The 16,236-nt window shown below is 42.3% G+C and overlaps 1 protein-coding gene across 1 annotated transcript; it reads left to right on the forward strand.

The window, feature by feature from the left end:
• Positions 1-1,211: 1,211 nt before the first annotated feature.
• spon2a (spondin 2a, extracellular matrix protein) lies at positions 1,212-15,924 on the forward strand. The gene is made up of 7 exons (XM_049749822.2): positions 1,212-1,614; positions 3,713-3,794; positions 8,059-8,287; positions 10,652-10,872; positions 13,734-13,925; positions 14,319-14,490; positions 15,133-15,924. Exons 3-7 carry the CDS (start codon positions 8,059-8,061, stop codon positions 15,321-15,323), a joined length of 1,005 nt encoding a protein of 334 aa, XP_049605779.1. The 5' UTR covers positions 1,212-1,614; positions 3,713-3,794; the 3' UTR covers positions 15,324-15,924.
• Positions 15,925-16,236: the final 312 nt, after the last annotated feature.

Here is a 16,236-nt window from a genome sequence, read left to right on the forward strand (position 1 = left end):
AGTGTCCAGACATTGTTTTCAATGGCTTTGCCACCTGCCCTCCAAAGTGAAGTCAGCTGGGCTAGGTTCTGCCATCCTGAAGGGGATAAGATGTAGAAAAACATAGCTGCATGAACATCGTGAATGTTACTTAAGGCAGTTTTTCCAACCTTTATGGAACTAAGGCAAATATTTAACATTTTGAAAAAAAAAATCTGAGGGCAAAATTAAAGCCCAACTTGTACGTGTATGATGGATTCACACATCTCGTGGAAGAACGTTTAATGTGTTAGGATAAACAATAATACTGTACATTATTTATTCGTAAATCAATAATTTTCAAACCAATTGGATAATTTCCAGCAGCACGAAGCCCGATACCGTCCCAAGGCATAATGGTTGGGATAACTACATACTATATACCAGTTTGACAGTTTGACCCTGGAACAAATTCATAAATTTTCCATGATTTCCTATTGGACAATTTGTTTTGAAAGGAGTTAGTACAACATCCAAGAATGGTTTCGTTGACCTCAGAGGTTACACTCTATTTTTGCGTTGTGCCCGGAGGTTTTGAAGGTTTGTGTCACTGAAGCATTGAACGAATTGATTAGCTACGGTTTTCCTCTGCAATGCTTCAATGACTTGGCCCGTGTGACAATGATGTGTACACGTCATTGACAGGAAGCAACCTGAGAGCTCGTTTGGACATTTACCTCATTCGCACAGTCTAGTGCATGTGCGTGTACTGTAAATGACCACAGTGTTCCAGGTAATCATTAAGATCTCAATGCCCACAATTTTGTAGTGGGGTTATTGCAGAGTTCAGATAATGAGTCATTTTGTGTGTCCACTCATGCATGTACAGACTTGTGTTTTTGTACTGTTTCTCATTAGTGTAAGATGCTGAGGTCATTGACATCAATCAGCAATGTAGCTCCCTCCCTTCATATATACTCCTAACTGTTTTATAAAAACATTTCCACACGCAGCTTCATTTAGCGTGAGCTTTGACATTATGATGAGTGAAGGGCGGCCCATAACAAAAAGAAAAAACCTCCCGAGTTGACCATGTGTGTAGCAGCTGTAGTGACTACACGTCTGACACACGCGTGCACACACACCGACCTGAAGAAAAGCAGCCTTTCAGTTGACATCACAGTTGGATCTGCCACATCATTCAGGCTTTTTTTCTCCACTCACTAAACAACTGCTGTCTCCATTTCAAATTTCCCCGACTATATATTCTTAGAATCCTCACACCTGCACATGAATACATAATGCGGAGCAGTGAAGTGCAATGTGGTGTTGATTAACTTGTCAGCAGAGAGAGAAAAAAGGGCTGAAGGAGGAAGGATGTAGACAGTGGAGGAGAGGAGAAATGTTCTTTTAACCTCTTTCCCATACAAGGAGAGGTAGGGGAAGAGGAGGGGGAGGAGAAAGCCACAGAAAGAGGTGGGCGACAGTGGGAGACAGCGATGAGAGAGAGAAGGGAGGGATAAAGCCGGTAAAAGTTGATAAGGTTGCGCCAGTGACAGCTTAGGCGACACGTGGAGCTTGCGTCCTCGCAGAGGTATCGAACCGACCACCGGGCAGCAGCGTGACTCAGCCACTGATTGATTTGAAGCAACACAGGTAGGACACACACTACACTATAAAATTGGTTCTCTCCATGCAGAGACAATTTCTTTTATTCCCTGTTTAAGACGCAAATTGGAAAAAGATCTGCCGCTGCATTTGGAATTCCACTCAAGTGTATGTGAAGTTTTCATGTCGCAGTGTAGAGAATTGGAATACGTTTTTATTTTAAACTTCATTTTAATATTACACAGAGTATGTTGATTCATGCCTTGTTGGGATTTTTTTTTTATTTTCAAAATTCTTTTACATTTGATTGCATTTGTGAATGGACACACATGCACTCTCGCATACTGTATGCAAACGTAAACAAACACACACTTGTTTATTGATACCTTTATTTTTTTTCAGGGAGAGCCAGAGTCATAGAAGCTCTGTGGGAATCAGTGTTAATGCTGTATGATGTGATGTGAAAAAATATTAGGAAAAGCCTACAAGAAGAGCTCAACTTTAGAGTTTGTTGAAAACCTTTTGAATGTAATTGAATACGTCTGAACACAGCCACATCCCCACTGCTAAGAGGGTGTGCACACTTTTGCAACCTCATGTTTTTATTTTTTATTTTTTTATAATGAAATTTTTTTCAAACATTTGTGGAGTTTAGTGGTCACTTTATCACATTTATGAACATAATCATTTTATATCAACTAATATGTACTACGTCTATATTATGTTATCTAATGTATTGCAATATACTTATATATCCTATTTCTATATACATTGCTAGCAGTAGATTAACAGAGATTTGGGGCCCTGTACAATTTTAAAAAGAAAAATGTCATTTTGCCCCACACCGCGTCAACACTGCACATTCAAAATAGTGTCTGAGGACCCCTGTCAGCCAATGGAAGATCATTACTTTTACTCACCTTTTGGTATCACTCCTTTATTTGTCCTCATTGAGAAATTCAAATATTCACCAGCTAAAATGCCGGCACCCACTCCTGTCAATACATATTACACGATAAAAAGTAGATATATTCAACACGCACACACGCACGCACACATGCACGCACGCACACACACAAACAATGCATTTTAAGCTCCACCACATATTACCAAATATTGTTCCATCCAAATTTCTTCCACAAAATTTAAATTTTAATAATAATAATAATGACCAAAACTGTCATTTCAAATTTTGTAGCCTCACCTTACATTGGAGTATACGTCATTTCAGGTTCCTTCGGTTCAAAATATGTTTGTAATGGAGGCTTTGAAGATCTGTAGACGTTTCACTTTCCTCTCTGAACGCTTGCCCACTCTGTCATTGTTTCCCTTTCTCTGCCTGCATGAGACAGTCAACAGTTCCAGAATTGAGAGTATTTATCTTTCTCCGTACGTCAGCACTTGCCAACTTTGATCACATCTGAGGAGGAACGCGGCGAATTACCTTCCTGACATTTTCTTGTTAAAAACCAACATCTGAGCTGACTTTGCGCGTGTGCAAACGAGTGCAAATGTGCGCTTGTGCGTGCATAACTCTTCGCCTGTGTATAAGAGCTGAGGTCAATGTGTATATTATCTCTGCATGACTCTGCCGTAATTACACAGTGAGAGGTGCCCATGTGGCGGCACGTTTGGCCACTCGCCACATCCCCTGCTTTTATTATGTCTTCCGTCTGAATGGAAAAAAAAAACACTTGGTGCGTCTGTGCATAATCAATGTAATAATGTAAGAGTGAAATCAAAATAAGCATACATTCAAGACTGTGTGGTGCATATACTGTAGTCATCAGTTTATGTCATGTCTGTGTGTTGACTGACAGATTTCGGTGTGGCTGTGCGGAAAGTCATGAAATGTGTTTATAAGTGTTATATCCTGACAAGTTCAAAGTTAATGTCAAAAGATACCCTAAGTCTCATTGTCTAGAATTGGGGTCAATTGATGATTGTTATTGCTGCAGTGGTCACATGACATCTTCTAATTGCCTGAACAGATTTGCCTTTTGCTCTTGAAAAGGACAAATTGCACAGAAAAAGATGCGCTTTGTGTGCGTAAGGATGTGTGGAAGTGCATTTCTTTCAAAGTGCTTGTGATTGATGATGTTAAACAGCCTGACAGCACTGACCTCCTTTTCCATCCTCAAAACAGAGCAGACAGGACAGTGGCTGTTAAGGAAAACCTCTGACTCCAGCTGGTGAACTTTCATTAACCCGCATTGCTGAAAATTCAGGTCAGAACTTGTTTGTTGTACTCCGCACTGTCTTAAGATGAAATAAGCAATGGACCGTTTCTGTAGTGACGTCTGTCCACACTGTTATCTTTACTTCTACTACTCATATTTCATAGAATGGCTGGGCGAATATTGTTGTGAATAAAGATGACGGAAGTTTCACCAGGTTTTTAGCGAAAACCTTTTCCTCTCGTATACATGGGAAAATGTGTGGCAAAATTTAGTTCAGCCCAACAACCGCAGCTGAGCAGTTGAAAAAAAACGATACATCTTGGTTTTACAAGTGCAAGCCCCCCAGCACACCTGACAAATCGGTGGCTGAAAGTAGGCTAACCTTTCGACCAACTGAAAGCAGGTCGATCAGTACTTTGTGTGTGTCATGGACCGTTCATGCTTCTGCCATGCAGACCAAGTACCTCTCCTGTGTTAAATTCAAAGGGCAGCTTCCATTCGCCGAGAAGCAATTCAGCTGTGTTCACTCCCACAACGGCGCAAACACCCAGTGTGTCTAACTGTAGGCACCGAAAAAAAATTATTGTGCTTGTGCTAAATTTAGGCTAGGCATAAAAATAGGCCCCCTAGTGTTTGTTTTACTTTCTGATCAAATCAGCCAACCGACAGTTAGGTTCTCGGAAATAATTAATAGCTAGAGGTTCAAGAAAACAATTTGTTATTTGCCCAAAAAAGTCCACTATGTGAAAATGCCGGTAGAGTAAAGATCTGAGATTAGGGAGTGAGTAAATCATTTACAACACATCCTAAAATCCTGGAGTGAGATGTCTTTGTTTTTACAGAGATTTTACCACGGGCGGGTTGTTCTTGTAATTGTGTTGGCTGTCATGACATCCCGGAATCAGATAGAGGACACAAAAGGAAGACTTGCACAGTTCCCAGGAAAAATGTGCCTGTTTCAAGCTGTCAGGCCCAGTAAAAGTTTGCTGTAAAACTGACAAAACTAAAGAAAATAAAAAATTGTGAAACAAAAGTCAACTAGATTAGTAATGCTAACATATAATGGAGAACACCATAGATGAGAAATAAAAAAATAGCATAGATGTTGCAGTAATTAAGTGTATAGATTTGCAAACAACAGTTTCTTTAATTCGCGCAGAATAGCAACATATACTGTACGTTGTTGCATCTCATCCAGTAAACCGCAGTGATGCCCGGCATGTGGTGCCACAACACTGTAATACTCCAAAGGCATGCAGCTCTAAATTCAGACTTGCCCTTATGCCCTTTTCCCGTCTGCCCCACTCGAGGATCGAACCCACACTGTCACCCCCTGCTAGCTAAGCAGTCAGCATCCTGTGGGAGGTACAGAAAGTGAAGTTATTTGTACTACTGTGCAGCCCATGGCATCCATTACATAGGTATATTCTGTAAACACCCATTAATTTTTTTAAAAATCCCCAATATATCACGAGAACGGGACATAGTACATAATAATATGGCAGCATTCTTCATGATTTACCTTTAGTTATTAATCTGTACGTATTATTGCATTAGCAGCAGTCAAGATACAAGTTGCAAGAGACGGAGAGCAGAAGTCATCAGATATCAATTTAAAAACACTACTAAGTTGCTATGTCATGAGTTGAGTTCCACAAAAGTGACCTTTTAAAGTTAGTTTTATCACTTAGCATCTCACCTTCTCTACTTCTCCCACAGCCATTGAGATGGTCACGTTCTTTTGCATCTCCATCCTGCAAGCACTTTTACAGCAGGCTCTTAAAACAGTGCTGCACGCACACTTCGTGGAGCCTGGGAATTGATAAAACACTCGTCACATGCAGGCCTGCACTCTAGGGGGAAAAAAAGTGTCAAGACTTGGGAGTTTTGCAGCTCCGAGGGCCAAGTAACACAATCTGACCCCTTGAAATAGACCTTGGGGACAATGTGCACACGCGTGCTTTTTTGTGTGCTAGTCCACTTGACCAAATTTAACTGAGGGCATTCTGCAGCTGCTCCCAGGTTTAGTTATAGTATAGTAGTGCACCGAAACGGCACAGCGGGCTGTCGAAGGCCGTCACTCTCCTGTTTCTCCATCTCATGCACACACATAGTTAAAAGACTCAAAACACGGGCTAATAATACAGCAAATACATACGATCACGTTACCTCAAGGTAGGATGCCCTGGAGGAATGGGATGGTGGGATGGGAGTCGGGATAAAGGAGAGAGAAGAAGGATGATGGGTGACTATGTGGGAAGGAGGAAAGAATCTCAAATGGTGGAATTCATCAAACGCAGAAAGAAGAATGAATAATGGAGTGAATGTTGGGAGGTCAAACCATGGTAGGATGAGTGAGAGGACGAAATTAAATGGTGAGATCCATGTGAGGAGAAACTGAGAGTGGCAAGAATAAAGGGAGAGTTTGGGAGGATGGGTTAATCATGGGAAAGAAGGGATAAATTAGAAAAGTATGGTGATCAAAAGATGGATAATCGCTAAAAGAAAGGGATTATGGAATGAATGAAACCAAAGAGAAGATGGGGGGGTAATGTAACTATGTCAATCACACGACTGTGTAAAAATAATAACAACTTGTATATTTCAGCCTAAAATAGTCATTTAAGCAGATAAAAAGTTCAAAATATAATTGATGGAAACTCATGGCACAACAAAGCAAAGTGTTTTTACCAAAATTACGTTGGGATTCAATACAAGGCACAACAAATCTGTACGCTTGTTTTTTGTTGCAAAATTCAGAAAAGCCAAGTTTCACAAAAGCAAAACTTAAAATGTCTCGTTCAATTGCCTAACAACGTTTATTTTTAAGTTTGAGGTCACCCAGCTCATTATTTTTTTAAACAGTGACAGACTAAGGGAGGATGTGTGAAAAAAGTAATCGAGTCACAAATGTTCTGCTGAGGGATTGAGTAGTACGGGTGCATTGTGTATGGTTTGCACGTGATGAAAGGACGAGCTGACCTAAATATTCAAACTTCAAAGACAAGCTCTGTCTCGCTGCTCCGCTTATTAAAGGAAGTTAGTACGAGTCTGACTTGGCGGCCAGCGCGTGGTCAGTCGCTGAGGTCAGTAGAGCAGCACAGCAGACTGGATTTGCGTCTATCATTAGGGATGCAATCCATGTTGTCTTATTTTGGTATGGCTTTAACACCAGTGTAGGCACGCACACACATACATACACACACACACACACACACACATACACAAACACACACACACACACACACACACACACACACACACACACACACACACACACACACATGCACACACGCCCATGCACACAACCATGAGCAATAGCGGAATTTTAAAAAGGCAAAGCGGTTCAAACGTTTCACGGAGCTTAGATAAGATGGATGAGGTCGGTCTTTTATGAGCTCATAGCGACATTTTTATGTCAAGCCACCGATTGATTGTCCCGTATCGGTTACCTAAATGTTCATGATGATATCATCTATTTGTATACATGACAATTTTATGAGGTGTAATTCTACAATAATCCCTTTCTAGCTATTTTTGTATGGGATTTTCGGCTTGTCCCGTCAGGGGTAGCCACAATGAGTCACTCGCATGATTTGTTTGGCAGAGTTTTTACGACGGAATCCCTTTGTGACACAACCCACTGGAAACTTCAATGGATGGGAAGTGAACCAACAGCGTCTACATACATTTTTTATACATATATATTTTAATACAGTCATAATTTTCTCTTCTTTATAACAACTGTTGAGTTTGTGCACATTTGCTGCAGCTCCTAAAATGTTCTTGATTGAGGCGAAAACAACTAAATAGTTGGCTTGTTTTGTGCACGTAGCAACAAACAACTGGTAAACATGTTTTACAAGTTCATTTACATTAGGTCCAGTCCCATCTAAGTAAAACGTGTGTGTGTGCGTGTGTGTGTGTGTGTGAGTGTGTGTGCGTGTTCGCGCACACCTCTTCATTCAATTTTAGCCCGGCCAACATTTCAATGACAGTAATTGTAGCCTATAATAGTTAACAATGACAGTTATATTTAATTCTATTTAATAGAGAGTTTTGACTGTGAGCAACAGACTAATAAAGTGGGATGCAAATTCTATCTCAAGCCACTTTAATGAGATGATGAATGGCCATTAAATGAAGTTAGACAACAACAGCTGACTCAAAAACAAGACAATCAAGAGTTTCAAAACAGGATATAAAAACAAGCATATCTAGAGATTGCGAATGTTGTCTTTGCAGAATTTCCCTGATTGTCAGAAACAATAAATTAGTCAAGACACATATTTAACCCGTGTCTTTCTTCCAGATGATGTCATCGCAACAACTGACGAGTGCTTGGCTGTGGCAGCTTCTACTCGTGCTTTTGAAGCTGTGCCTCACTTTTGCTGATCCTCTGCGGCCACTCAACAGGAGCGAATGCACAGCCAAAGGCCCTGCTTCCTACATTGTGGTATTTACGGGCCACTGGAGTCCACAGGCCTTCCCAAAGCAGTATCCATTGTTCAGGCCTCCTGCACAGTGGTCCAAACTCATAGGTGAGAAGTCATACTGGCATAAAATAGTACTTTGATCTTTGAATAATTTGGTAGTTTTATGGCTCGTGTCACATTGGCGTCGTATCCTGGCTTCAGCCTCCCTGTTGAGATTTTGAATGTTCTCCCCTGCCCTTGAGTTTACCCCGGCTTACTCCCAAATCATCAAAACTTGCCTCTCAACCAGCGGTGTCCTAACCTGGTTCTGGAGGGCCACTGTCCTGGGTGATTTAGATGACTCCCTCCGATTCAAATGATTAGGGTTGTGATCAGTCTTCTTCAGAGCTTGCTGGTGAACTGATCATTTGAATCAGCTGTGTCGGAGGAAGGAAACTAAAATATGCAGCTCAGCGGCCCTCAAGGACGGGAGCTGGACATCCCTGCTCTAAAGTCTTCATAGGTGTAACGAGAGTGTAAATGCTCGGTGGTCAACATCACAGGTGGCAAATCCAGGTCCACATTAGAGTTGAAGCACCTGTAGCTAAAAAATCCAGTGTGGCAGGCTTTTCACTTCTGGCCCTGGATTTGCAACTTCTGACCCTCGGTTTGGCAGGCAAGCAGTCCAGTGTTCCTGGCTCTTGCCCAGAGTCAGCTGGGTTAGGCTCCACCTCACCCCTTATTCGACGAGCGCTATAGAAAATGGATCGATGCTTGCTTTTTACCAAACTGCTGTGTCTGCTGCCTCGCTTCTCCACTTACACCCGATGCAAAATCCTCACTTTGCTTAATTGAGTTTGTTCCATCGTAGTTGATGACATTCCACCTTCATCCTTTTCCAATCCAAACTATTCAGATTGCCCGCTGACTGGTATTTTTGCTCTCTATCAAGTGTCACTTTATGGCCTTGCTGTCAGCACGCACTTCTGCTCACAGACACAAGCAGTGGCGGGATGTTAATGAGCTAAGTGGTGAATAGCAGACGGCCTAAACGCTACCAGATGGATTTCTGTGTTTCTCTAACTGTCTCCTGACTGTCCAGCCATATCTATGATAGTTTTCTATTACCCTTCCTCCCGCCCACACCCACACATTTCCACTGGTTTACCACAGTGCTGGCGATAAAGAGTGCAGCGGAGGTTTGGGGCTTAGAGAAGGTGGGTGATGACTATCGGGGCGTGGTCGGGTCAGAACTTTCCTCAAAGCTCGGAGCAGAATGGGAAACAATTCAAGCTCATCTCGGCTCCTTTTTCCCTTCCAAATACGGATGGATGGCAGATGTTGATGCATGTGTGTGTCCATATGTGTTTGTGCCAGACCACGGTTGTGCGTCAGTGCCTGTGGCGACCGTGGCTTGCTTCGGTTTCAGCCGCACTGGTCCTACCTTGCCAGAAGATGATGGCCTACTTACTCCATGAAGAGGCAGAAACCAGAGCTTTGGTGGCAAGAGTGTGTCATCAATGGATTTAAGAGGGGACAACCCATCAAGATGTTTGGAGAATGGTTTAAGGCTCCTTTAGTGACAGGACAAGGACACTGCTCTGGGTGAATGAAGCGTGTAAAAAAAAAAAAAAAAAAAAAAAAAAAAAAAAAAAAAGGATGCCTTCATATCTTGGTGGGGTTTAGAAAAAAAACATGATGGGTTATTGAATTTCAAGGTCTTGATACTTGTGGGAACCTAGTTAGGATGGAAATGCAATTATGGGCACAAGTAATGACAGAACGGGGAGTAACGGGATAGTGTGTGAAGTGTCCTGGTCACGTTGTGTGTGTGTGTGTGTTTGTGTGTGGCTTGCTGCGCTGTGTGCATTAATACATGTGTCAGGAGTGTTTAAGTATGACTGCGTGTGCTTGTGCGTGTGTATGAACCTTGCAAAGTGAGGTAAGGCAGAACCATCAGAGCATTTGTCAGCGTGTTTCTGGCTAACCCTGCTCTGGCCTTAAAACCACTGGGTCCGGTCCAGCGCTACTGTGTTTTTTTTGTGTTTTTTTTCAATAAGAAGCTTCATTTTAAACTAAATACAGGTCCCTTCACAGATAACCAGGACGGCATCTGAGAATGTGAAACAAATGGTTTAGTTAGTTCGCAAAAAAATATCAGTAAAGTAAGGCTTTTTAGGAATTAAAGACCTGCGAACCACATGGATTTGAACATCTTGACAGCCAAAGCACATTGGTTTTATCCGTGTAGATGAAGAAAGTATTTAGAGATATGCATTTAAGCTCTTTTGGGGCGGCGGCGGTGATTATGTGTTTAAATGCAGGAAGCTGGAGGCAGTCACTGAAATACCTGCAGACTCCAGCACGGTGGAAGTGATCTCAGCGTCTGGCAGAGGCTCTGTGGTCCTTCACTGACATTGGGATGCATTCCAAAGAATAAGAATCTCACTGCTGTCTTCTCTTCTTTCTTGTGTGTCTTTCTCACTTCAGCGGTGAGCCATAATCGCCATTTTCGGCTCTGGGAGGAGGGCGCTAAGGCCAGCGAAGGGGTGCAGAACTTTGCCGAAGTTGGCGTGACGGTGGAGCTGATGAAGTCGGCCAAAGAGGCAAGGAGGAGACGCTCGGTCGGCACCATGTACCGGACAGCCGGCATCCCGAACGGAATCGGGCACAGCTCCACGGAGTTGCTCATGCTTCCCAGGAACTCACTGGTACTTGAAGTCAAACTCATTCACAAAAGCACACGCACATGGTCAGACAGCGTTAAAAAGCCACATTTCCTGCAAACGGTCCAGTTCAGCCGGGAACGGTATGGTTTGGAGCCGTAAACTTTGATCACCGCAGGGAGTGTAGACGCAAAGGCAAATGCTGTGTCAGCTGTTGAAACGTGTGACATCATAGCGTTGTGACACAACGTAACTGGGCTGTAAATCTTGACTCAAACTGGCCAGCCAATGTCTGAGTTAAACACATTTCAAGACCAAATTAAAATCGGCTGAATAAGGGCCGTATCTCTCTCTCCAGGTATTACATTACATCTTCGAATCCCTTCCATGTACATAATTCAAAATTATTTTTCCCTTCTCTTCGTTTGTACTCTTTTTCAAGTACAAAACTTTTGACCCCAATCTAACTCCATATAAAAGATGACGAGGTAGAAGTAAGCCTTAATTTGTCGGATCTTTAAAAAACTCGGTTATTGACTGCTTGCATCAACACAACCCACTACAAATGTTGGTGCCACGTGCTGCACAACATGATTGTGCCCCACTTAGTTGGAAGTCAAGCACTTGGGTCAAGGACACCTCTCTGGCAACAACACTCTGTATTTTGATCTGCCCTGTCCATTGAGGACTTCAATCTGTCAGTTCTTAGTCAAGTCCTTGTAACCAACACTGTGCCCCAAGAAGTGACAGTTCTCTGAAATCCAATAAGAGAAATGCCTTGGGGCAACCCCACACCACTTGACCGTGCCACTGATTTTATAATGGTGCTGAATAGGAATTGTCTGACGCTCTTTTCTTGGTACCTTTCATACATTTTGATAAATGAGAAAAAAAACGTACCCAGTCCTACAGTGAACCACTTGAGCACCGATTTCCACCACCCAATCAGACTGCTGGCCCCGGAGCCACAAACGCCCACGTGCATCCTGCACAGTCTGGACTCTGACGCCTGTCCCACTGAATTCTGTCTGATTGTCAGATGTCTTTCACGCAATCGTTGTGGCGCCTGCACTCAATCAGCTTTCTTTTGAAATTACATTACAATATAAATACAGCAAATTTCTTGGAAATACTCGGCCATCTCGCACCACTAGCGGTTTCAAAGCAGGTTTTACTTTCTCTGAACTATATTTAGATATGAAGACTGACACCAATCTAATTTTTGGATGAGCAATAAGAGGGCTCAACCATAAGTCTGCAGAGATTGCGTAATACCTCAGGAAATAGAAATGACTCCACTGTGATGCCTCTTTGTGTACACAAGTCTCAACACTTGTGTAATGTCGCACCAGTGTGCCATCGTCGGATAGTGTTACGGCATTCCTAAACAGCATAAGTACCTGGAATAAAATGCAGTGCTGTTTGAGCTACTTAGCCTACGGTGTAATACTTTTAATTGATTAAAGTAACAATCTATATTCATTTTGCATTAAAATATTCCCTTAAAAAATATCATTTGATACAAGCAAGTGCCACCATTGTTGTGTGATGCCAGACTTTTGCAGAAATTGGGGTAGCTCAATCAAGTGTCAAATGACTGTGGGATGAGGATGGCAAATTTGATTTCCTGGCTGCAACTTTGGTTGTCACGGCTTAGCTGCCGTACTGAAAAATAAATTGCAAAGGTCAGCCGGAGACTCTTCTGTGGCTGGGAATACATTGGAGTGCACCACTCGTAAATTATTTAACAATAAAAATATATTGAATCTACCCCTTGAACTACAACACCTTTTTGTGCGTTGCTTTATGTTGTCTCATGAGTAAAATGGATAGTGATGTGTTTTTAATCATTGCTATGTGCCTGGTGACCTACATTATCTTTATTGGCTATTCCACCGCCAGACCTTGGGAGCCCTGAAAATCATAAACAATCCCGCTGGAGCACTTCTTTGTTGTCAACTTATCATCTGAGGCGTCTGTCGACCGGGCCGAATTCTTCTAGACCAGAGGCGGAAAGGCAATGCGGGTCAGACAGTTGTGCGGTTTGTAGAACATGACAGAATGATGAGTGTCTGTTGACTGCTTCATCTGTTATTCAGCTTTTATGCAAGCTTGTTTTTTAGGCTATCCTTCTCCAGCCATGCACAAAGCCACAAATACGGTGTCTCAAACACGGATAGTACAACATGTCTCCATAAACCTGATGAGCTTCTTGCTGTTCTTTTATTTGTACAATTGCCATTGTGAGTCACACTGGGCACGAATCATGAGGTAAACATCTAACTAGTGGAAGTACTTTTGTCTTGCTGGACAAAAAGAGAGACCTTGATTGGTTCATTGAAGATGTCAGCATGGCTCCTATTTTCAGTAGTTCTTCAGATATGAAAAGGTTCTGCAGGATTCTGGGTGTAAGCCAGCCCAGCATGTGCTGACCCCCAGGCTACTTCCTGGATGAGGTCATGAGCTCACGGAAAACTTTCATCACACAGGCAAACCTGCATAGGAACATGTGTGCGTGTCTTTCTTTTTATCATTGGATGAAGAAATACGGTTGAAGTGGTTTTTACTTTGGCTTGCGCACGTGGTATCAACATGTCTCTCCTGGGCATACCTTTTGCCAGGGCCAGTAAATCCTAAACACGTCCGTCTGTCTGTCAGACTTGTTTTATCGAGAAATCGGCAACTGCAAGATCAAAGCGTACTGCTCCTGATCTACAGATGGAGATTCATCCTGAATCTGGTCGGTCACTTGGTCCCAAGTAGACTGTAATTGCAAAATGTGAAAACACGTCCTTTGCATCTGCACAAAAGAATTCAAGCAGTTTCTCTCACCTTTACAATTAAAATGTGATGACAACCTTAGAAGCACAAACCCGTAAAGCATATTGTTGATCCTATTGTTTCAGCTGTCTCTGATGGTGAAGATGATCCCCAGCCCTGACTGGTTTGTCGGCGTGGACAGCCTAAACCTGTGCGAGGGCGGTCACTGGAAACAGGACGTGACCATTGACCTGCAGCCTTATGACGCCGGGACCGACAGCGGGTTCACTTTCTCCTCCCCTAACTTTCCCACCAGTCCTCCAGAAAACATCTCAAAGGTAAATTAGCGTCTTAAAATGGTTACTCCTACAAAACAGACATTTGACAGTGGTATTACGTCTATCGACACTGGTTCTTTGTATTTGTCCGTTACAGCATTTGAGAATATATTACTAACAGTATACAAAGAGTATAGCCATTATTTCCAATGTTTGACAAGATGGGGTCAATGTCTCGACTGCTAGTATGAGAAATAGATTGAGAAGTAGGACTTCAGCAGATTTCCCCTAGAAGTTAAAGCTTGGCAGAACTCACCCGACCTGAAGCCATATAATAAAAAAAGACCTTTCTTATATAACAAAAGGCATTTAAAAGTTGGGCTCTTGGACATTTGTTGGCTCGCCGAGTGAATTATGCCTGACAGTATGTTTTTGTTTCTATGTGTCTTTCAGATCACCTCTCAGATGCCAAACCACCCCGCCAATTCTTTCTACTATCCACGCCTGAATGAACTTCCACCCATTGCCAGCATAAAGATCACGCGGCAGAGCAGATCTCTTCACCGCCAAGTACCCATGTCCAATCATATCCTCCCAAACTCCATCACTCCTCAGAGATTCTCAGGTGAGCCCTCGTTGTTGAGATAATCAACAGCACAGCACACACATAATGATCATGTATCTCCACCAACAATTGGAAATATCGTCCACCAAAGCAGATGTCTGCCGTAATACCAAGATAGACCTGAGAGAGGCAGCAGAGTGACACAAGGCTGATACAGGTTGCCGGAATATGGGAAGAAACAGCACTGTTGCCAATTTAGCAACTGCCAACTTAGCCAACTGACCCTTCTACATTTTTGCAAAAAAGTCATAAAAAATGGCTTACAACAAAATCACTCTTATCACACCCACAGCATTAGAATATTTTTTTAGTGACTGAAGAATCAGGGCCTGCTGGCTTTGGCCTTTCTGTGTGGAATTTGCATGTTCTACCCATGCTTTTTTTTTTTTCTTCTCAGTATTCGGTTCCCTCCCACATTCCAAATTAAGTTGACTGTGTGTGAATGGTTATTTTTTCATACCAAGCATTCAATCATCACTGGAATTGTTGCTTGCCATATAAATGCTCAGGTTTCCTATAATAATTATGAAATAAAACTGTGGTTGTCATTTTTATGGATAACAAGAATCTTGTTTTACTACCTCATCGAAAGTGGTTCAGTTGCAGTTTAATCAATATTTATCTGTTTTTCCACTGACATAGTGACTCCACTCGACTGTGAAGTGTCTCTCTGGTCATCCTGGGGCTTGTGTCTGGGGCCCTGCTCTAAAGGCGGCGTCCGCCATCGCACACGCTACATCCTTCTACGGCCGGCCAATGCTGGCGATCCTTGCCCTGAGCTGGAGGAACAAGCTGAGTGCATACCGCACAGTTGCGTGAAGAAGCGCCACTAACACACAGATCACGGGTGCTGCCAGTATTCAACACTGGGACTCATGGTATTACTGCTGGACTGAGAAACCTTTTTGCGTTATTCCCTTGGTAATGCAAAGGATTTTCCTCCCTGTCAAGACTGCATTTATTGTGTTGCCTATTAGTTTTTGTGTGTAGTTCTCCCTTGATGGCAAATGTAGCAGTGTTGGACCAATGGTGAAAAACAACAACAAATAAAAAAAACACTTCATGTGAGGGGTTGTTGCTGAGGTGAGTAAAAGTTAAATGAATTCAAATGAGTCCTCTGTAACCTCCATCAAGTCAGTCAAGTGCCTGCCCACAGTAGCTCTATTACGCACTCAGCAAACTCTTTTCACTGACCACTGGCCACATGCAGCACTTTCCAAAATAACCTCACGCCCCAACTGATGAACATGAATAACGGCTTAAAACATCCATCCACCCAGTAAAGAAGCTTATTTGTTTTAAAACAAGATGCCATTTTTAAAGGGAATATTTATACGTTGTTCTATTTTGGTTATTTTAATGTTAACGTTTTGTATATACCGTATTCTAACTCATGTACTACTCATGAATAAACGTGAAGTATTTTTCAAAATAGGACACTTGTGTGTGGCTTTCAATTTGGGAAAATAAACATCTTCCTGTTTCCACAGCTCTTAGAGAATCTTATTAAGAAAGAGAACTTTATTGACAGCTAGCGATTATCCGATTCAAATTCTACATTGTTTGAGAAAAGTCTAGTCAACAGAAAAAACTCTATGTAGACCGTACCCCAAAAAATGCCTTTTAATCCACAGTTATTTACTAAATCATATATATCTTTTTAAGAATACCTTCCATACTTAGACATCGCCTGAAACCATTATGTTCCTTATTTTACCTGACAGCAGAGTCGGACAGTCTGCAAAT

This window comes from Syngnathus scovelli, chromosome 1 (genome assembly GCF_024217435.2).
Source record: "Syngnathus scovelli strain Florida chromosome 1, RoL_Ssco_1.2, whole genome shotgun sequence".
NCBI lineage: Eukaryota > Metazoa > Chordata > Actinopteri > Syngnathiformes > Syngnathidae > Syngnathus > Syngnathus scovelli.